Here is a 23067-nt window from a genome sequence, read left to right on the forward strand (position 1 = left end):
GGCAATAAACTACTCGATCATCATTGCACCACCCTTGTCGCAGCAGCCCTGTCGCCAATGATCGATTAAATATCAGCCGTCTGTCACTTCTCGACCGTCACGCGCACCCGCACCGACCTTTTTTCTTGTCGTTGGCCTGCGTGCGTGTTTTTACCCGTTCCTCGTGAATGTGAAGCAAAACACTTTTCATCGGCATCACCCGGGGTGCAGAAGAAAAATCAATTCTCGGATTGAGATCCGACCGTTTTTCATCAGAAAATGTGTCCGTTCCGTAGTAGTGATGCATAGATTCACGGCCATTAGCCGAGTGTGGTGCGAATCGGCACGCCGGCTAACCACCCACCAGAGCTTACCGCCCAAAGCCCAAGGACACTTGCAAATCGTTCGACTGGTAATGTTTTGATGTGATTACACAACCAATATTATTTTGCGCTGTTGAATCACAATTGATTATGCATTTTTGAATTATTGATCAAACATTAATCTTTCTTTTGCAGTACGTAAACAAGGCCCCAGTAGATCAACTAAAAGTAACTGCTGCGAAGACCCAACCCGACGATAAACATGCATTGGGGAAGCAGCAAGTTCCGCATTCTGTCCCATTGGCAGTTCCGGTAATTGTGCCGCCTGCCGCACTAGATCCCAAAGCTTTAGTCAATGAGATTTCCAAGACTATCAACCTGACCTCGGCTGCCGATGGTCGGAGTAAAAAGCCCAAAGATGAAGTCGTCGCTTCTATTACCTCGTTACCCGGATTCAGCCGACTGATTTACCACTACCTGATGTTGTCCAAGATTCGACTTACCTGTGAGTATCGAAGCTGATATGAGATTGATTCTATAATATTCTCAGGGCTGGTAGCAGGTTTCAATTAAGGAACATGTAGAATTATTGTTAATACTACGCGATTTTCGCGGATTTTGAAAGTAAATTTGACTTCTCGCGCGGATTTAGTTTACCCACAAAAAAATCATTCTCAGAGTCAGAGATGGTATCGAATGTTGAAGAGTTGTATTTTGAGCATTGGATGCCATTGCAGTGGCAAGGATGATGCAAACGAGAATTACAAAATTATATGTCGAAGTCCGACCTGTGACGACCGTTTTACTTATTACTCGCGAAGGTTTTGACGGTCGACACCGGTGTTCTTCTCCTTTTTTCTTTTCGTTTTCCGCTAGAGAGTGAATCGTAAATAAGGAATCTTTCCTATTTTCCTTTCAAGTTCGATAGACTTGAAATGAAAATTAACGTCTTCCAAGTCCTAGACTGCGTGAGGAGTGGCAAAAGGACTCACGCCCAAAGTCTAGTCTTTAAAAATACGTTTGGAAAGGGAGAAAGGGAGTTGGGAAATCCTTTAATCCAGGACTGCGTGAGGGTTGGCACTTCTATAGTTCGGTGAGAAGTGACAAGAGAACTCACGCCCAAAGTCTGGAAGAATGGAAGATTTAAAGGTGTATAAGGGTAGGTTTACGAAGGAGTGACAACCTCTTAGCTGGAGTTCGACAACTAAACAAGCATTTATTCATCGGCGTCAGGCCGCTTTTATAGGCTAAGTTTGTTCTATCTTCTCATTTGGTCATAAGGACAAAAAGAGAAGTCAAAACCTAATTATTCTAACTTAAAACTACATTTCTTTTCCCTTGCTTCCTCACGCCTACGAGTACGGCCCAACTTTTATTACTTTTCATTCCCGCGTTCAATCTGTTCTATCGCAATAGATACATGCCGGCTCTAAATAATCATCCCGTCATGCATCGATCCTAGCGCTATCGGACCTCCCTCGCCACTAGACGGCTGCGCATGTATACTTTTTTGGGAGTTTTATTACCCTGCCGACGATCGTCCCTAGGGCCTTTCCTTATTATCGCTGCCGATTCCGTAGAACCTTAGCAAGACGAAACATGGAGATCACTTCCACATAGTTCAACTACCTTCTGGTAAGTTGACTTGCCACCTAAACGGACGCGTCTTTGCCTTGTTGACAAAGGGTAATTATGGCCGCAATTTACGACCTTTCTATTTATGCCTATTTTCCCTTGCGCTTAGCCGCCGGGCTCTTTCAAACTTTGTCCATGCGCATCGATCGGTGCAGGCATTCGAGATGCAGTTGCATTAGAATGCGTACAGATAAGCAGCCGTCATGCATTTATTTTGGTTCTTTTTTTACGATTATTCCTTTCCCTCACGCGGTGCTTGTTCTTTTAAAGGGCTGGCGCACTTGTGGAGTTCGAAAGTTAGTTAGGGAAATTTTCGAGAAGGAACATTTTTTCTTATTCCTTCCTCTGTCTACAGGATCGGGTTCGATGTCAATGCACCTGTTACTGTTGCCCATATGTTGGTTCGTGTTTGTTTTTCTATCCCTCTTCGGGTTTACAATCTTAGGTTATTGACCAATTGAAGGTTGAGTCAGAATTGATTCTAATTATTTTTTTAATTTGCAAATTTTGAAACTACTGCGTCAGCAACAATATATATATGTCGCACCGCGTAACTTTCAACGGGAATCGGAATGGGAACTTCTATTTCGGATAACGAGAAGATAACGTCGTGATTTCGAGTTCAACTTTTAATGAAATTATTCGCGCCAGCAATAGGACCGGTCCTTTGCGCTATCACTGGAGTACTGACTATGAATTCAAAAGTAGAAAGGTTCAGAGTTCTACGTAATGGAAAGAGAGTGAGAGCGCAAAGGTCGGTATTTAGGGTTATTCAATAATTAAACTCCACATTCGGCCCTCCTGGGAAGCATCCGGCCCGGATGCCGTCTTCTGTTGAACATTCAGTTTTCATCGGCACCAAGTCACCCACTTCGTATCCTTCAGCTTTTTTCCGTTTCTTGTTGAATCCCCTTTTTAAGTTCTGCTGGATCTCATCGATGTTCGCACGAGCTTCAATCGCATCACGATATGCGTGGGCTTCTTCTTCAGTATTTTCGAACAACTTGACCCACTCTTCTTCTTCTTCAAACGGAGTTCGGCCAATACTTCGCCGAACGGTGTTGTTGAGGAATCGTTGCAAAGCAGGTACTATGACACCTTTCACACGTTCCACCTGTACATTAGCTTGGGGAACGCCCCTCGTTAACCGCTTTTCCAATGGTGCCAGTCGTCGAGCCAGCTGGTTTGTGGGCGATTCATCTTTCAGCAATATCTCAGATGAAACCTTCACATCTACTGTCTGCTTAGGCGAATTTATGTTCACTATACGCTTCATTTCTTCGCGCACTGCAGGGTCTTCAATATGCGCCGATGGTTCATCGGCAGCTTCAAAATTACTTCGTGGGGTAATTCCTTCGCAGTAAGAACATCGAAAATCATGGCAGCACCGTATCATACACCTTCACGTCCAAGTTTGCGGTACCCAGAATCCAAACCGAACCGTTCAACGTAACCAGTTTTTTCTTCTCGTCTTTGTTCACCGTTAACCGCAATTTTTCGACCAAGTGGTCGTTCAAAAGCGACACGTCAGAACCCGAATCAAAAAATGCTCGAACCGGATACGAATTCAATTTTAATTCAATGAAAGTACCATTCACTGTCGAAGATCCTGTATAGCAAATATGCATCTTTTTCTCACTCTCTGCTTTGGAGCATTCGCGGGATATATGTCCAGCCTGTCCACAGCTATAGCAAACTATCTGCTTAGCCGTTGCACTTGTTCTATTGTTACTACGAATCCTAGCTCCATCAGGTCTCGGCTGACTGCCTTGTCCTTGTCGCCCACTAGCAAAATGTTGATCTGCTGAATCTCTGCCGTATTTCGCATCTTTCAAGCTTTGATAGAGTCGTAATTTCTCACGAAATTCTGCTATCAATTTTGATCCGTACAAAACGGTTTTATCCGGACCGTTATCGTTGATCCCATTTATCGTGTGGGTCATGATTGCTTCAACGTCCAGATTGGCCTTCGCTTCGATTTCACGCATAACAAGAAAATGTATAGGTGGCCTATCATCCATGGTAATACTAACACACCTAAGAACACTATTGACCTTTCTCACTTCTGTTTTGATCTGGTAGTTTGTTTTCACGATCACAGTCTATTGTCTAAGCTGACCTTGATCTTCAAACGATCACTTTTACCAGTTTGTTTTGATCCGGGAATTTGTTTTTCTAGCCACACAGGATCGATTCTATTGTCTAGGTCGACCTTGATCTTCAGACACTCACTACTGGGGTTTGCGGATCAGGGAACTATAGGATATCAATTATCCCTCACTTGAACACGTGTCTTTGGAAATAACTATTATTTCCCAACGCACAGTTTTATGATCACGTTTCACGGTCACGTTTACCGTGGTTATATTGGCGGATTTACTTCAGAAAATCCACTGATTTTTACGATGAAGCAATAATCCTTCGAACACGTTTGCTCACTGAAAATCCTTCAATATCCGACACTCGCGATATCCGAATCCAACTTCCGTTCCCGGACGAGCCCCCAAAAATTGTCGCACCGCGTAACTTTCAACGGGAATCGGAATGGGAACTTCTATTTCGGATAACGAGAAGATAACGTCGTGATTTCGAGTTCAACTTTTAATGAAATTATTCGCGCCAGCAATAGGACCGGTCCTTTGCGCTATCACTGGAGTACTGACTATGAATTCAAAAGTAGAAAGGTTCAGATTTCTACGTAATGGAAAGAGAGTGAGAGCGCAAAGGTCGGTATTTAGGGTTGTTCAATAATTAAACTCCACATATATGTAAATTGATTTATCTCGATTTCTATACGAACGAAAAAATGTAAACCCTACAACTAAATTTGGCTACCTTGCATGCATCCATGTTTGGCAAAAGACAGTATCACCATTTAGGATGAAAGTATCGATAATAAAGACAATTCATTCATTCAGTATCTTCATCTTTTAAATTACTGTGTCAAAAATGTAGCCTAAAAGTATTGAATGGAATATTTGTTGAAGTTCCAGTGAAGTTGACAAATTTCCAATTATATCATAAAGGGAAACTGTTGCCTGAAATCTTAAAGAAAATTCCATGTCCTCTCTACTTTGAAATTTCTACCATAAAATCGTGTAAGACCATTTTCAGCAAATCCTGCTGTAAGTCAAGCGATTTCCATAAAAATGGCTAAGAGTGTCCTCCACAGGTCCGTTAGGTATTCCTACGTAAATTTATTGAAATAGAGTTCCAATGATTCTTCTATAAAATTATTCAAAAATATGTTTATGAACTCGACGAAAGATTTTTCCTTCACTTTTTTATAGATTTCTTCTGAAATTCTTTCAGGTATCTTTCCATAAATGTCTCTAACCCTAACGATTTCACTGGGTATGGATGAAGGAATTCTAAAATCTCTTAGCAGAATCATGTGGATACCTCCAACAGTTTCTTCAGAAAAAATCTTCAAGGATTTTGCCTGGGGATTTTTTACTTGTTATTCCTGTTAATCTCTCGAAGATTCTCAAAAAAATGCTAAAGGTTAACCCACAAAGTTTCATTCTAGGATTTTTAGAGAAGTTTGTTCAAAGATTTTTCTAAAAATCCTACAAGAATTGCTCCAGTATTTCCTGTGCTGATTTTTACATCAATACTTTTTTTTTAAACTATTTTCACCGGAATTCCTGTGATAATTTCTCCACGACTATTCCCAAGGTCTTTTAGGGATACTTCCGGAAAAAATATTTCGTTTTTCCAATAATCAATCTGGAGATTGTTCCCTGGTTTTCTCAGGGATAGAACTCTTCAATTCAATTTTCTTAATTTTTTTCCAACAGTTTTGCGGAAAAATATTGACTATTCTTTGGAAAATCTCATAGACAGATTCCACAAGACCCCTTAGGAATTACTGTAGGAGTTCTGTGGAAGATATTATTTCAAAATTTACATCGATAAAAATCTGGAACAATCTTTGGAGTAAATTTCTGGAGATCTTAATAATCACCACATTAATCAATAAAAAAATTCATACATTTTTTGAAAAAAAAATCATAAAAATATCTAATTTCTATAATGAAAACGCGTTTCTGTTACAATGCATTTCTATAAATTATACAATCAGAGACGAATAGAGACATACACGGAGAAAAACACCATAGTTTAAAACAACCAAAATGTTTGTTGAATTTAAAACTGCAAATGTTGTTGTTTTCAATCTAAAATTTGTTGTTCCAAATTCATTGCTCAAGCAAACAAATTTGAAAAATTTCACCTTCTTTATGATTTTTGGTATGATAAAATAATTCGATTAAATCTTCTGTCATCTCATTCTGTAGGCGGGTCGGCCATTAAAAGTTCATAAAGGAATTTAAATTGTTATATGACGTTTAGATCATGGTTTTGGTTGATTGATGTTGAAAAGTATTGCACGCTATGTCTCAACCAGCAGATTGTAAAAATCGAATGTACATCGGATTTTTTCTCGCTAAATATCAGTATTCGGTCCATATTTTCATAATCGGAAGGTTTTAAAATATTTTATCGGTGAAAAATAGGTATAAAGTAGAAAAAATCAAAATTTCACCGATAGAATATTTTAAAACATTCTGATTATGAAAACCTAGACCAAATACTAATCTCTAGCGAGAAAAAATCCGATGTACACTCGATTTTTATAATCTCCTGGTTCAGACATAGCGTGTGTTGCAAGTCACCCCGTTTGACGGTATGTGACATTTTGTGGTGTTATGATTGGAACTTGATTTTTATCCACCAAAGTCACATAAATATAGTTATAAAATGATTTGTATTATAAATATCTAATCAGTATAACCAAAATGTAAAAAAAAATCGTGAAAATGAATAAAAACTTAAATTTCTTATTCCAAAGGTCCCCTAAAAAACAGTCACCAAATTTTACTTTAGACATGGAAATAAATTTCAAATATTGCCAAAAGTTCTCACATATTTCCTCATTTTCAAAATACATTCAATTTCATTTTTCGCAAAAACATTCAGATCTGAATGACGCTCATCAAATTTGTCTAGCATAATTTAGAAACGAGCGCGTTTAGAGGTAAAGAACAGTGACCTTACTATTGTGTCAAATAAATTTTCCTCAGGTGTAGATGCTTTTATTAAAATATGAGTGTCTTTTACAAACTTTAAATTTATTTTTGTTTTTCAATTACTCGCATAACCTCACTTTCACACCCTTTCTTGCCTTTTTGCCCCCCAAAATCAGTTTTACAAATGGCGAAAATTCGGACCGAATTCGCCCACAAATGGCGGAAATTTGTTAAAAATGGCACTCTTCTTCTTTCTAACGTTACGTCCCAACTGGGACAGAGCCTGCTTCTAAGTTCTGTGTTCTAATCCCTCAATAAATACCTTTACAGATTGCTTTCGGATTCTCACCAAGAAATTGTTCACCATTCCAATGATTCTTGAGATAGTACAGAGATTCCCAAACTTTTAAAGATCGTAGCGCGATCGTAGGGCGAACACGAAATTATTGCGATACCGAAAATGTCATGCCAACTTTCTTATAATGTTTAGAATCAAACCAAAATTTTAGGGTAGTTTTATACATATACAGCCATTCCATGAAAAACCGATCTAGTGGGTCACCGAATTCCGTGAAAATTTGCTATTTTGTTCCTTATCCGAAATAAGGATACACGTATTTTTGGATTTTTTGATTAGGGTGACCAGAAAAATCGCGATTTTGCAAAACTTTTATTTTAAAAAAAATTATAACTTTTGAACCGTTTGACCGATTTTTAATCTTTTTGGACGAAATGAAGGCTAAGGATTTTGACTTTTCAGAAAAAATATAAAATTTCACAAAAAGTGTGTTTTTTACATTAAAAAAACTCAATAGTTTCCGTTTTTTGTGTTTTGAAGGCCTTGAGACCAAAGGGGCTATTGCTGTTCTCATTTTTTATTGAAAGTTCAGAAAATTTTACGTCTACTGTCAAATTTTCAGCGATGTATGTTTTTTAGTTTTTGAGATATATTTTTTTGAAAATAAAAAATCAGTCATTTATCATCGGCACACACTGTAGGTCTCAGCGCATTAGATTTTTTATTTAAAAAAAATCATAACTTTTGAACAGCTTAATCTTTTTTTATGGAATGAAAGCTTTTCAACTTTTTTTTTCAAAATTTCATATATTTTAATGGAAAAAAAAAACTTTTCAAAGTTTTCTATTTTTTTCTATTTTTTCTGAAAAATTGAAATCTTAAGCTTTCATTCCATAAAAAAGATTGGAAATCCTTTGAGCTGTTCAAAAGTTATGATTTTTTTTAAACATTAAAAATTTAATGCGCTGAGATCTACAGTGTGTGCCGATGAAAAATGATTGATTTTTTATTTTCAAAAAAATATATCTCAAAAACTAAAAAACATACATCGCTGAAAATTTGACAGTAAACGTAAAATTTTCTGAACTTTCAAGAAAAAATGAGAACATCAATAGCCCCATTTGGTCCCGAGGCCTTCAAAACACGAAAAAACGGAAACTATTGAGTTTTTCCATGTAAAAAACACATTTTTTGTGAAATTTTATATTTTTCCTGAAAAGTCAAAATTTCTAGCCTTCATTTCGTCCAAAAAGATTGAAAATCGGTCGAACGGTTCAAAAGTTATAATTATTTTAAAAATAAAAATTTTGCAAGATCGCGATTTTTTTGGTCACCCTATTTTGGAAATGGTCACCCTAATCAAAAAATCCAAAAATACGTGTATCCTTATTTCGGATAAGGAACAAAATAGCAAATTTTCACGGAATTCAGTGACCCACTAGATCGGTTTTTCATGGAATGGCTGTATATTATATTTACTTCAAAAATCAAAAGAAAAGTTAATCGATGGAGCCTTGAGTGTAAAATTGAAGGCATTTTCGCTTGATGCCCTCCATCAAAGTCTTTACAGTATCATCCGGTACCAGATCTTCAGTTTTTTCCATTTTCTTAACTGTCCTTCTCGTCTTTGACTGTCTTCTTGCTCTTCCGAAATTCCCGCTTCATTATTGCCCAGTACTGCTCCACCGGGCGCAGCTACCGATAGTTTGGCGGATTCATGTCCTTTGGAACAAAATAGACAGAATTGGCCTCATACCACTCCAGGACACTTTTAGAATAGTGGCATGATGTCAAATCTGGCCAAAATAGCGGAGCTTCGTTGTGCTGCTGCAAGAACAGCAAAAGGCGCTTCTCGAGGCACTCAGATTTGTAGATCTCGCCATTTACTGTGCCCATTGTCACGAAAGGTTACTCCTCAGTCCGCAAGAGCAGATGGCCTGCCAAATGAGATATTTGGAGGCGAACTTTGGCATTTTCTTCTTCTTAAATTTGTCGTCCACATCGAACTTGCTCTTGCCGGTGAAAAACTCCAACCCCGGAATTCGTCGTGCATCACATAGCCAGCCATATTTTGTCAGCATCTTCTCGTAAAGCTTCCGTGCCCGCGTTTTAGCCGTCGATTGCTGCCACTCATCGAGGTTTGGGAAGTTTTGTACCTTGTATGTATGTAGACCAGCTCTCTTCTTTGCATTCTGGACGTAGCTCTGCGACATGCCGATCGTTTTAGCCAAATCACGGCTTGAGACGTTGGGATTTGCTTTAATCATCCGCTTCACCTTTCTCTCCGTCTTTTTGTTCTCCAGCCCCGGTTTTCTTCCAGCTCCTTTGCCGTGGTCCAACGTCAACTGCTCCTGGAACCACTTCAACACTCTGGAGACAGTTGAATGGTGAATGTTCAACATTTTTCTCAACTGCCGGTGCGACAGGTCAGGAAATTCCAGGTGTTTGGAAAGAATTTGTTCTCTCGACTCGCGTTGGTTCACCTCCATTTTCGTTGAATCAAAAAACACGACTTCGAGTTTGACAGCATGTAAACAATACATATCAATGAGAAAGTGTGCAAAATTTGGTTGATTTTTACCCAATGGTAGAAGTTTTCAAGATGGATTAAACGAGACAATAGAAGAGAAGTATCACTACTGATAATTTTTTAACTCTTAAAATTATCCTGTACATTTAATAATTTTCTTGGAAAAATAATAATTTTTAACAATGATTGATACTAATACAACTTTTTGATACGCACTTTTAAATTTTTGTTTGAAATGTATGAATGGTGCGAAATATCAATCACGAAAAATTTAAAAAGAAAACTGCATTGAATGTTGATTTGAAACAAGATTGGATTTCACAATATTGAAAAACCCGGAAATGTTTTGGTGACGAGTGTTATTTAAAGAAATGTTCTAAATTTTGATCCAAGATTTGTCAGACACTGGTTTTTAGTTCAAACTTTAGAAGATTCGACTTTGAAGATTGATTTTTCATTAACTCTTCTTGCTTGTTTTTTTTTTTTTTTTTTTTAATTTCTTTATTAGTATCATTCCAAATATTACATTCATTTCTTATATCTAGGTGTTCTGTGTTATTTGACAACACTATCATCCTAATTTGGTAAAACAAATTTAAGATTTAATTAACATTTTGTTAACAACATATTACATTTCATTTGCCGTAGCAGTTCAGTTTTTTTTACAGGTGAGTTGATTTCACCTGCTTATAAGAGAAAAAAAAATGTTTTTAATATACTTAACCTAACTTAACCTAAACATATAACGCATTAATCGTGGCAATAGAAGATTGTAACGATTTTTGCCTGAAATTATTAATGATTGTATTTGACATTTGTTCCAATGTTTCAACATTGGATATTCTATGTAACTCATTGGTACTATACCAGGGAGGAAGCCTCAGAATCATTTTCAAAATTTTATTTTGAATTCTCTGCAGAGCTTTCTTCCTGGTATTACAACAGCTAGTCCATATTGGTACAGCATACAACATGGCTGGCCTGAAAATTTGTTTGAATATCAACAGCTTGTTCTTAAGACAAAGTTTTGATTTTCTATTAATAAGGGGATAGAGACATTTTACATATTTATTACATTTGGCTTGAATGCCCTCAATGTGATTTTTGAAAGTTAAATTCTTATCTAGCATGAGCCCTAGATACTTAACTTCATCTGACCAATTTATTGGAACCCCTCTCATCGTGACAACATGTCTACTTGAAGGTTTCAAATAAAGAGCTTTTGGTTTATGTGGGAATATTATTGGTTGAGTTTTGGAAGCATTTGGAGAAATCTTCCATTTTTGCAAGTATGAAGAAAAAATATCCAAACTTTTTTGCAATCGACTACAGATGACACGCAGGCTTCGTCCTTTGGCGGAGAGGCCTGTGTCATCCGCAAACAAAGATTTTTGACATCCCTGAGGTAGCTCAGGTAAGTCAGATGTGAAAATATTGTATAATATTGGTCCCAAAATGCTGCCTTGAGGAACACCAGCTCTTACAGGAAGTCTTTCAGATCTGGAGTTCTGATAATTAACCTGAAGTGTACGATTTGACAGATAACTTTGAATTATTCTAACAATGTATGTTGGAAAATTAAAGTTTTTTAATTTTACAATCAAACCTTCATGCCAAACACTGTCGAATGCTTTTTCTATGTCTAGAAGAGCAAGACCAGTAGAATAGCCTTCAGATTTGTTGGAACGAATCAAATTTGTTACACGTAAAAGTTGATGAGTGGTCGAATGTCCATGGCGGAATCCGAACTGTTCATTGGCAAAAATTGAATTTTCGTTGATGTGGGCCATCATTCTGTTCAAAATAACCTTTTCAAAAAGTTTACTGATGGAGGAAAGCAAACTGATTGGACGATAGCTAGAAGCTTCTGCAGGATTTTTGTCTGGTTTTAAAATTGGAACAACCTTAGCATTTTTCCATTTGTCAGGAAAATATGCTAATTGAAAACATTTGTTAAATATATCAACTAAAAATGATAAGCTACTTTCTGGAAGTTTCTTGATGAGGATGTAGAAAATTCCATCATCGCCAGGAGCTTTCATGTTTTTGAATTTTTTAATAATAGTTCTCACTTCTTCCAAATCAGTCACCCAGGCATTTTCAAAAACGTTCTCTTGATTGAGAATATTTTCGAACTCCTGAGTAACTTCATTTTCAATTGGACTAGTAAGTCCTAAATTAAAATTGTGCGCACTTTCAAACTGCATAGCAAGTTTTTGAGCTTTTTCGCAATTAGTTAGTAATAATTTGTTTTCCTCTTTCAATGCCGGTATTGGCTTCTGAGGTTTTTTCAAGATTTTCGATAATTTCCAAAAGGGCTTAGAGCCAGGGTCCAATTGAGAAATTTTATTTTCAAAATTTTTGTTTCTTAATTGAGCAAAACGTTTCTTGATTTCTTTCTGCAAATCCTGCCATATAATTTTCATAGCAGGATCGCGAGTGCGTTGAAATTGCCTTCTCCTCACGTTTTTAAGACGGATCAAGAGTTTAAGATCATCGTCTATAATCACGGATTCAAATTTTACTTCACATTTTGGAATTGCAATGCTCCGGGCTTCAACAATGGAATTTGTTAAAGTTTCAAGAGCATTGCCAATATCAAGTTTAGTTTCTAAAGGAATGTTAACATCAAGATTGGAGTCAACATACGTTTTATATATATTCCAGTCGGCTCGTAAATAATTGAAAGTGGAGCTGATAGGTTTGAGAATCGCTTCTTGGGATATTTGAAATGTAACAGGGACATGATCAGAATCAAAATCAGCATGAGTAATCAGTTGGCTACAAAGATGACTAGAGTCGGTTAAGACCAAATCAATCGTAGATGGATTTCTAGAAGAGGAAAAACATGTGGGGCTATCAGGGTATTGAATTGAGAAATATCCTGAAGAGCACTCATCAAATAAAATTCTGCCGTTGGAATTACTTTGAGAATTATTCCATGACCGATGTTTGGCATTAAAGTCACCAATGACAAAAAATTTTGACTTATTGCGAGTCAATTTACGCAAGTCAGTTTGGAGCAAATTAACTTGCTGCCCAGAGCATTGAAAAGGCAAATAGGCAGCTATGAAAGTATATTTACCAAACTGTGTTTCAACAGAAACACCTAAAGTTTCAAAAACTTTAGTTTCAAATGACGAAAACAGTTTATACGCCTATGAATGATGATTGCAACTCCCCCACATGCCCCATCAAGTCGATCATTACGATAAACAAAAAAGTTAGGATCTCTTTTGAGTTTAGATCCAGGTTTTAAATACGTTTCGGTAATAACTGCTATATGCACGTTATTAACCGTAAGAAAATTAAACAGCTCGTCCTCTTTACCATTCAGAGAACGAGCATTCCAATTTAAAATATTTAAATCATTATTTGGATCCATTAGAAAAACGTAATCCAATAACAATTTGATTTGTAAATTTTACACCTACTTGGACTGCTTCAGTCATAGTGGTGGCTTTGAACATTGCATCAATCATTAGATTCAATTGTTCAGTTAGAAAATTAAAATCAGAGGCAGACATGTCATGTGATTTCCCATTGGAATTTCCGGTAGACGAAGAAGCGGAGTTACCTGTGGCGGTAGGGTTTTTTCCATTTGATTTGAAACAAGTAGAATGGGTACCCATGGATCGAACAGGGGAATTTCCTGCTACGATATCGGCAAAGGATTTACCGTGGGTAGATACATTCGAAATAGAAAAATTCGAACGGCTACCCGACGGATTAAAATTAGTTTGTGAATGAGCATGATTATGATTTTCCTGATGGGTATGATTCATGATCAAGCGATCGTTAACTGAAAAATGAGCATTGTTCGATACTCTACCAGGCAAATTCCGGAAACGGCCGTTATCGTAACGGATATTATCTTTCATCTGCCTGGCACGAGCCTCAATGACCTTTTTGCGTGAAGGACAATTCCAAAAATTGGACTTATGGTTAGCCCCGCAATTACAACATATGAATTTGGTGGTATCTTCCTTCACTGGACAGACGTCTTTGGCGTGAGAAGAACCTCCGCAAATCATGCATTTAGCATCCATGCGACAATTTTTTGTACCATGACCCCACTTTTGGCACCGACGGCACTGAGTGGGGTTCTGGTAATTTCCTCCAGGTTTCTGGAAATGTTCCCATGTCACACGGACATCAAACAAAAGTTTAGCTTTTTCTAAAGCTTTAATATTATTTAGTTCTTTTTTGTTAAAGTGAACTAAATAAAATTCTTGAGAAAGCCCTTTCCGAACAATGCCAGATTGGGTTCTCTTTTTCATAATGATTACTTGGACTGGGGAAAATCCAAGTAAATCATTTATTCCATTTTTGATCTCTTCAGGTGATTTATAGTCACTTGAGAGACCTTTCAAGACAACTTTGAACAAACGTTCAGTTTTGTCGTCATAAGTGAAAAATTTGTGCTTCTTCTCTTCAAGATGTTTGAGAAGAAGCTCACGATCTTTAAGAGTTTCCGGCAAAACGCGACAGTCTCCTTTCTTTGCGATTTGGAAGGAAACCTTGATTCCCCTAATGGAGTTCAAGATCTCCTGCCTAAATCCCCCAAATTCGGAACAACTGACCACGATAGGCGGCACTCTTTGCTTCCTCACTTGAATCAAAGAGCCTGGGCTAGAGGCTGCTTCGATTTGGTGTTCGGAAAATTTGTCTAGAGCATCGAACTGATTACTCATTTCGATACAATTATTCATTTCACCCTTGGAAGAAAGTTCGCATTCCGGGGAAGCGTCCTTTCTTCCATTCTTGCCACGTGTAGTGACAGTTTTAAAACCCACTTTTTTGGAAGGAAGTAGTGAATTCAGAGTTTCACCCTTCCTTTTGTTTGTTGTTGATACCATGTTTAATTAAAAAACGAAAGAAGACGTGACCTTCGAAAGGTTTTTTTCCCAAGACGGTGTCCAAGAAGGATTACCACCGCTAGCTTTCGCCAACGGGTCCAACGAAAAATCGAAGGCACGGGTCCAAACAAGGATCGTAAAGGGATCAATAGTAGAAAAAATAGTACTGAAAAGTACTGTTTTAGTAGCACTGAAAAGTACTGTTTTTGTAGCACTGAAAAGTACTGTTTTATTGCTTTAGGTAGTTTTTAAGAAAACTTCCAAGAGCAGAGAGAATTCGTGTACGCACAGCACGAAGGTACGATGCGCACTGGTCTTGCTTGCTTTAAAAAATACCTTTTTACTGTTTATGAAAGTAAGCTATTAATTATTGTTTTCGTATTTACAAAAAAAAAAAATCCAGATTTTCAAAAGGAGACGCAACTAAACGCAACTAAAAAAATAGTCTCAATCGCTGTACTTTGATGGCGCTACTCAAACAAAACGTGCCTCTGGAGCCAGCCTTCAGATACATTTATTATATGGCTTTTCGCAACAAATATAACAAAATAATAGTAATTAGACAATGTGTAAAGTTTTCAAGGATCAAGGCCTGATTTTCAAATTCAATATTGATCAATTTGCGGCGGCCCTGGAAAACTGCTACGGCGCACAGTTTGGGAAGTATTGCTGTTTGCATTTGAGATGCAAATCTCGACTAAACGTCCTTCGAATGCGGTAACACAAAACAATCAAAGGACACCTAGCAACGATTATACAAATCACCGCCGCCCTAGCAAGAAAAATCTATCCTTGACATCGCATTGCTTGTAAAAAATCTTACCACATTTGATGTTCCCGCATTTGATATTTGCATTTCAAACGCACACAGCAATACTGAAATAGCAGTATGAGATTGTTCCACTTATCCTCTCCCTGATTTAGCCAGTTGTTACTCTAGGAGATCTTCCAAAGATTCCTACAGGAGTTCATCCAAGAAAGTCCTCTAAGGTTGAATACAGAGTTTTGAAAAAAAAAAAACGTTCAGGAATTTTCCCAGGAAATCTTACAAAAACTCTTCCAGTTCCTGCGCCGATTTTTCCAGTAATTTTTCTAACCGTTTTCATAAGGATTCTCCCAAGAAATCATGCACGGTTTCTCCCATAAATTGATAGAAAAACATTCAGGGATTTCTTATAAGGCTCCTATAAAAATATTTCGATGAATTTCTCTAGCATTTCTTCCAGAGATTTTCAGAACAAATGCCCTAAATTAAGAAATGTGCTTCTGGAGCCGCTGACCATATTTAGCAAATGTTCCAGCAATTGATTCGATCATTCCTACACACCTTTTTTTTCTTGAGTCCATCGGATGTTTTGTAGAAGAATTGTGTAAAAAAATTCTGCAGAATATTAATGACAATACTCGATTCGAGTGTAGTTACTCGCCATGTAAATCAAATGATCACCTTATTCGAGTCAGTTGTTCTCTCTTCGCTATACGGGACCGAGATCTCTCGCTTCACGCCACTCGTAGAATAAATGAATGTTTTTTCATAAACTTTATAACAAATTTATCTATAAAGACTTTTTCCTGGGTGCAATCTCGAATAATTCCTCGAGGAATTCTTGAAAGAATCCAAGGAAGCGTCTCTGAAGTTATTATTGAAGAGAAATTACTGGTTGAAATCTCAAAGCAAACCACAAAGATGGCTTTGGACGTAATTAAAGAAAAATTGGATAAATTAATTACTAAATATATTCCTATGTGACTTGTCATTTATGAGAAATTACTGGAAGCCTATTTGGAGGAATTTATGAAAAAACAATGAATCTCTGGTGCTGTTTCTGGGATTATCGTTAAAAAAACGAAGAAAATTCTTAAAGTACAACCTTAAGGAAACTTATTGTCATCAAAAATACTTATAGAAATACGAGTAGTAATACTTATCATAACAAGGAGCTCCCAAAAATACTCTTAGTAAAACCCCCAGAGAAATGTCTGGTCGGATTCTCTGAGGAATTCTCATGAAATCTATTGATTCTTGCTTGGTTTTCTTGGTTCCAGTTTGATTCTCTTTTTGTGTTTCTTATTCAGATATTAGGTTTATTAAGATACTCAGTCGCTACCAATTTCTCAAGTAAAATTTCCAATGATTATTCAAAAGTTCTTTTAAGGTTTCACGTAAGCAAATATTACAGCAATTGAAACTTTTACCGAGATGTCGGCAAATGTTTACCGAATCTCGATAACCTTCGCCAAGGTCTTGGGAAAAATTGGTTTAGGTACCGTAATCAGCGGGGGTAACATTGATCGGAATGACTCATCTAGTAAAAAGTTCGTATCATCATTTATTGATGGAACATTTCCAAATCTTTCTAATGATCATAAGCTAATGTAAGTGAGGGTTTTTGCGAAAATTGCGTTTTCATTATGCGTAAATTTGTCAACTTTTTGAAACAATGATTTCAATGGGTAAGGATGACACTACCGAAGATTCATGTCTCACATAAGTTCTGCAAACGATATGAGCAAGGAAAATGCGAATCTTACTAAAAATGGCATCGCCGAAAACGATTCCGTTGTCAAAACTTCCATAGGTATGCTCAATTAGGCAACATTAACGAATATAGAATTCCCTTAGGAAATTGCCTACTTTTAGGCGTATTCCGTTGTTCGAAGTGTTTTTAATTTTAAAATAACTCAAAAAGTAAATGACTTGTAAGCGTTTGGTCTTCATATTCGGCTTCGGGGGCTTGTGTGTTTTGGTGAAGTCGATGAAATAATTCATGTGTGCAGAAAATGCATGCAGTATTACGAGCAGTACTTGTCATAATATCTCGAGGGAGTGCAAACAAATTTTTGACACAATTTAATGTAAATATTTGGTCGGATCCTCGTGAAAACTTTTCCTTGTAATTGTTTTTTTTTTTTGGAACCTCTCTATTCCAGAGATAGCTGCTGAAACGTTACTCATTCTGTGGCGTAGTTGGTTAACGCGCCTGTCTAGCGTACTGGGGGAGTCGTCGGATCGAAGCCCACCAGAACAATTCCATTATTTTTCATAATTTTGCAGCTCGATGTTTTCAAATTGGCATGTGGCTAAATTACTTAGAATTTCAATACTGTTTACATGGTTTACATGTTCTTAAATACTAGCAGGTGTCACCAGCGGCAAAAATATAGCCAACAACCTTTAGAATATTCAAGTTCTCTCACTGGCCGCCGTACTCACTGTATTCCACTCACTGATCGCGCTACGCTTAGTTCTTAAATTTCTCAATCTTCCACCACTAACGCATAAAAAAGAGCGATCTATTGCCTTTTCAGTTTTGAATAACACACTGACAAGTCTCTATTCTACCCAAATGGTCTCTAAAACACTTTTTGTATCGTGCTCTTTTCAGCTGAATAAATTGTTTACAGCTACCAAAGTTATTTAAGAATTTCTTCTCTAGATTCCAAGAGATTTCATTTGAAATATCTTCGGGGACTTCTGCATTGATCTCTCTGGAAAATTTTCCAATGGGTTTTCAAAGACTGCTTAGAAAACTTATCCAGATTATGTTTCGGGAAATGATTGGGTACTCCATCGTTACAGTGATTTTCTCAGGAATCGAGATGCATTGAAACCAACTCTCGAATTTTCAAGAGCACAAATCCAGACAACCGTTCGCGCTGAAAATTTGATTGATCGCTTGGTAACCAATCGATCAATTTTTCAAACGGTTGTCTAGTTTCCTAGATCTATGCTCTTAAAAATTTGAGGTTTCGATTTCGATGCATCTTCACCCTAATTTCATTTTTATTTTTCAAGATTATTTTACGAATTCCTCCAAATTTTTTTCACTATCTAATCCTTCAACCGATTTCTCCAGTTAATACTCACAGAGATTTTGAAGCAATTCATTGAGGGAATTCATCCACGGTTAGGTCATCCAAGAATTATATACCTGCAGAACATTTTGCAAACATTTCTCAAATAATCCCTAGAAATCAGGTATTCTGGTAGTTGTAGTATTTTGTAGTTGAAATCTTAAAGAAGTCCTGAAATACAATTTTGGAAATGCTAAGAACTTCAGAAGAAATCTTCTGGATAATATATAAATCTTTGGGCAATTACCTTAATACAAAATAATTTTTGATGAAATTTCTAGAAAAACATGAGTCATCCATACAGTAATTTTAGCAGTAGGTGTTACTTGTCGCAATGTTACGATTCTTAAAAAATGTCTCAAGCATATTCTCAGAGAAATGAATGGTCTGATTTTTTGAGGAATTAAACTCTTATTCGTGTTAATGTGTCCTGATTTGTTTCGTGGAGAATGCGATTATGGGGAACTGTTTAAAAAATGGCTTTTCGGGATTTTTTTTATAGAATTTTGAGTTTTTTACGAGTTGTTCTTAATAATTCCGTATTTTGAATCCTCTCCACAGCCTTGGTGGTAATGACAACGATGGCCGGCTACGCAATGGCCCCCGCACCCTTCGAGTTGTCCACGTTTCTGCTGTGTGCGGTGGGGACAACGCTGGTTTCGGGTGCGGCCAACTCCATCAACCAGGTGATCGAAACTTCGTTCGATGCACAAATGCCCCGCACCAGGAATCGGGTACTGGTTAAGGGCCATTTGAGGTAAGAGCCGTCATCTCTAGCCAGATGTGTTTACCAAGGACTAATTTTAATGCGATTTTCAATTTTAGCCGTCTGCACGCGGTTGGATTTGCGCTGGGCGCAAGCTCGATCGGAGTAGGAATGCTGTATTTCGGTGTCAACGAGTTGACGGCCTTTCTGGGGGCAGCCAACCTGATCCTGTATACCAGCATCTACACGCCAATGAAGCGATACAGTATTCTGAACACATGGGTTGGTTCGTTGGTCGGTGGCATTCCGCCTCTGATGGGCTGGGCTGCTTGTACAGGGGACATCGGCGTCGGGGCGTGGATCCTCGCTGGTTTACTCTACTGCTGGCAATTCCCCCACTTCAATGCCCTTTCGTGGAACATTCGTCCGGAGTATCTTAAAGCGGGTTACAAAATGATGGCAAACTCCCATCCAAAGCTTTGCACGTTGGTTTCGTTACGTCACACCGGCTATATCACGGCACTGTCACTCCTCGCACCGGCTTTTGATGTGACCAATGTTTGGTTTGCCGTAGAGTCACTCCCGGTGAATGCCTATTTTGCGTACCTCGCTTGGGATTTCCACCAGAAAGCTGATAGCAAAAGCTCTCGGAAGCTCTTTCGGTTTTCCCTGATACATTTGCCCATCTTGATGGCTCTGTTCCTGCTCAACAAGAAGCATTGGATATTCTCGCAGGATAAGAACACAGAAGAAACCCTGGCTGCCATAGCACCGGAAGGAACCTTGGACGCCGAACTGATCGACGAACAGAAGAACAAAAAGGACGAGTACTTGGTGCCGAACATTGTCGTTGAGGTGGGAAATCTTGGCGCGACCGGTGGCAGTATCAAAGCCATCGAAGACAACCTTCTGACCAATGTTGCGAGCGTCTTACCGACTACAACGGCTGGCAAACAGAAGCTATGAGTGCTGAGATAAATTATATTTAAAATGTTGTAATTTTAAAACGATACGAATAAACGGAAACAAATGGATCCATATAAAATTGTATTCTTTTGGATTTTATCTGAATAGTCCTGTTTCAAAATTCATATCTGATGTTTTCCAGTTACGAGGGTACAACCATCAGCATTATATTTACAGTATTGGACAGTTCTTTTGCAACTTTTTCGATTTTCCATACAAAATTATCAACTTTGGTAGCCTAGATCTCAGTAATGTATGGACCGATTTGAATAAAGCCCGTCAGAAATAGCGTAAATTTCAATGCATACCTATTTTTGAGCAACTCTTCTCGTCTAAATCTAAAACTTTGCTCGGAATAATATAAAGAAAAACTGCATTGTGTTGAAATATGTTAAAAATTTATAATTTTAACAAAAAAAATTCGTTTTAACACTTCAGTCGTCGCGCTGTTGTATTTTGTACAACACTGGTGAAAAAAGCTCGCTTTTCGCTCACAGCAGCAGCGTGGTGGTTCTGACGGTGTGGAGCCGCGCGACGACTGAAAGGTTAATAAAATTGTTATTACTTTATGTACACATACAGAATATGTGTGAAATGTACAAATAGAAGTTGAAATTGCGAAAAGAAATCACGTGCTCCGGTGGGGATCGAACCCACGGCTTCAACCTACAAGCTGCGATACGAAACCAAGTGTTGAGGGACTCCGACGAACATGTGGTTTCTTCTGGTAAGTTTTCTTTCTCGATCCACGCATTGGCCTCGTCGATGACTATCCGGTTTTGTGCACTCTCCGTAGGCTTAGGTTAGCTAGATTTACAATGTACTCAACCTTTATGCCATCAAGTTCTAAGTTTGTTGGCGCATATATGCTGATCAGACTAGAACTTTTGGTAAATTTGTGAAGAGAGCCAGAGACCAAACACTTCGCGGTTTCTTCAGTATGTCAGCCAACATGAACTCGGTAGGACAATACTTCAGAATGATTAAATTTTGCTGCTGCTCTTGAAGATCGCGAACATAGAAGTATTTCTTGGCAATATGCTTTGATCTCTTTTCTATCTTGCCGTTTTTGACCAAACGAAAAAAGCTTTGGTTATCTTTGATTAACCAATGCACGAGTTCACTTTTTGACGGTTTAGCGGTGCCATGTTATTTATGTGACCATGGAAAGCAGTGAATTCGGCACCGCTCAAAAGTCAAATTGGTGAACTCATGCATTGGTCCATTGTTGTTATGGACCGATGCACGAGTTCATTATTTGACTTTTGAGTGGTGCCGAATTCACTGGTTGCCATGGTTCCATAAATAACACGGCACCGCTAAAACGTCAAATAGTGAACCCCTGCATAGGTCCATGAACCAATGCACGAGTTCACTATTTGACGTTCGAGCGGTGCCATGTTGTTTATGTGGCCATGGTAACTAGTGAATTTGGCACCGCTCAAACGTCAAATTAGTGAACTCGTGCATCGGTCCATCGCGATGGTTATCAGCCCAATCGGCATCAGATGTGGATCCTGGAAGCAAATTGTTATTACTGGTCGATTTCAAGTACCTGAGTGTAAGTACCATCTTGGCCTCGTGCCAGTCCAGTTGTTTAGGGCAGCTTGATTTTTGAGCCAGAATGGAAACGCTCACTGCTACACTACCCACCATAAGTATGAAATCGCATCACCTAGTATTGCAACACCCACGTTTAATATTGCAGCACCCCGAAAAGTTTAGCATCACCTAAAAATTATAATATTTATGATGCAGTATCTCGAAATCCTTACTTCCTGCAAAGTTGCGGTCTTCAGTCAAGTTGTTCAGCAGACTTATGGCATTCATTAGGTGAAGTTTTGGATGCGCAATTTTGCCACTACGTGGCACTAGTGTGCATGTAGTTTAATGGATCATTGAAGGTAGTTTTTGTCAGTGCTCACCGCATCAAAACAAAGGCGCCACTGTATATGCAATTTAACAATGTGACAGCATTGCTGTTCTGTATAACACACAAGGCTACGGTGATGCTATCTATGCTTTCCATAGCGGCCGTTTTGGTTATTTTAATGATCCATTATAGTCCAATAGATTCTAGCTCATGATCCTGACTACCTAGAAAGTTCGTGTCTTCGGCAAAGTTGATCAGAAACTTAAAAGCAATTTGAGGCAGCTTTGTTTAGTTAGCAATTTTGTCGCTACGTGGCGCTAGTGTTCATATTATTTGGTCATATTCCAGTAGACTCTAGCTCATTATCCTGATCATCTAGAAAATTCTTCTCCTCGGCAAAGCTGTTAAGAAGCTTGAAAGCAATTTGAGGCAGCACTGTTTGATAAGCTGTTTAGCCGCTAACTGACGCTAGTATGCATGTGACTTTGGACAAATTCCATATGTTAGCTCATGATCCCTTAGCCTTCCTTAGCCGACTGGTCAAAGTCCGCGGCTACAAAGCAAAGCCATACTGAAGGTGTCTGGGTTCGATTCCCGCTCGGTCCAGGATCTTTTCGTATTGGCAAAGAAAAGCTCTCAGTTAATAACTTTGGAAGTGCTTATTGAACACTAAGCTGAGAAGCAGGCTCTGTTCCAGTGGGGACGTTAATGCCAAGAAGAAGAAGAAGAAGAAGAAACTCATGATCCCGACCTAGAAGTTGTTCAAAAGCAATTTGAAGAAACACAGGCTGGTATTTGGTTTCAATTTTTTTTTCCTACCCGGGTAGAGGTGAATAACAAAATAATAGTAAAAAAAGAACAAATTTTGCAATCATATCTAGTTTAACCATTATTATGTTATTAATATATGACATTAAATATCTCATCAATAGCAAAACATACTATCATAGCAAAATTTGTCATTGGTCTGTTATCCTTGAAAGTTATCTAATAACTAATGAATAACAAAATAT

General features: G+C 37.9%; 1 protein-coding gene across 1 annotated transcript; it reads left to right on the forward strand.

The window, feature by feature from the left end:
* The first annotated feature begins 125 nt into the window (after positions 1-125).
* LOC5570914 (protoheme IX farnesyltransferase, mitochondrial) lies at positions 126-20260 on the forward strand. Its single transcript, XM_001653343.2, has 4 exons — positions 126-391; positions 498-807; positions 19071-19266; positions 19335-20260. The coding sequence occupies exons 1-4, from the start codon at positions 281-283 to the stop codon at positions 20179-20181; spliced, it is 1464 nt and encodes a 487-aa protein (XP_001653393.1). The 5' UTR covers positions 126-280; the 3' UTR covers positions 20182-20260.
* The last annotated feature ends 2807 nt before the right edge of the window (positions 20261-23067 follow it).

This window comes from Aedes aegypti, chromosome 2, assembly GCF_002204515.2.
Source record: "Aedes aegypti strain LVP_AGWG chromosome 2, AaegL5.0 Primary Assembly, whole genome shotgun sequence".
Taxonomy (NCBI): Eukaryota; Metazoa; Arthropoda; class Insecta; order Diptera; family Culicidae; genus Aedes; species Aedes aegypti.

What these genes read in the sequence shown, in the direction of transcription:
- LOC5570914 (XM_001653343.2), top strand. Translation starts at nt 281, where the DNA reads ATGCATAGATTCACGGCCATTAGCCGAGTGTGGTGCGAATCGGCACGC. An exon ending in GTCCAAGATTCGACTTACCT is followed by an intron (nt 808 to 19,070) that starts GTGAGTATCGAA and finishes TCCTCTCCACAG; the next exon opens with CCTTGGTGGTAATGACAACG. An exon ending in CTGGTTAAGGGCCATTTGAG is followed by an intron (nt 19,267 to 19,334) that starts GTAAGAGCCGTC and finishes TTTCAATTTTAG; the next exon opens with CCGTCTGCACGCGGTTGGAT.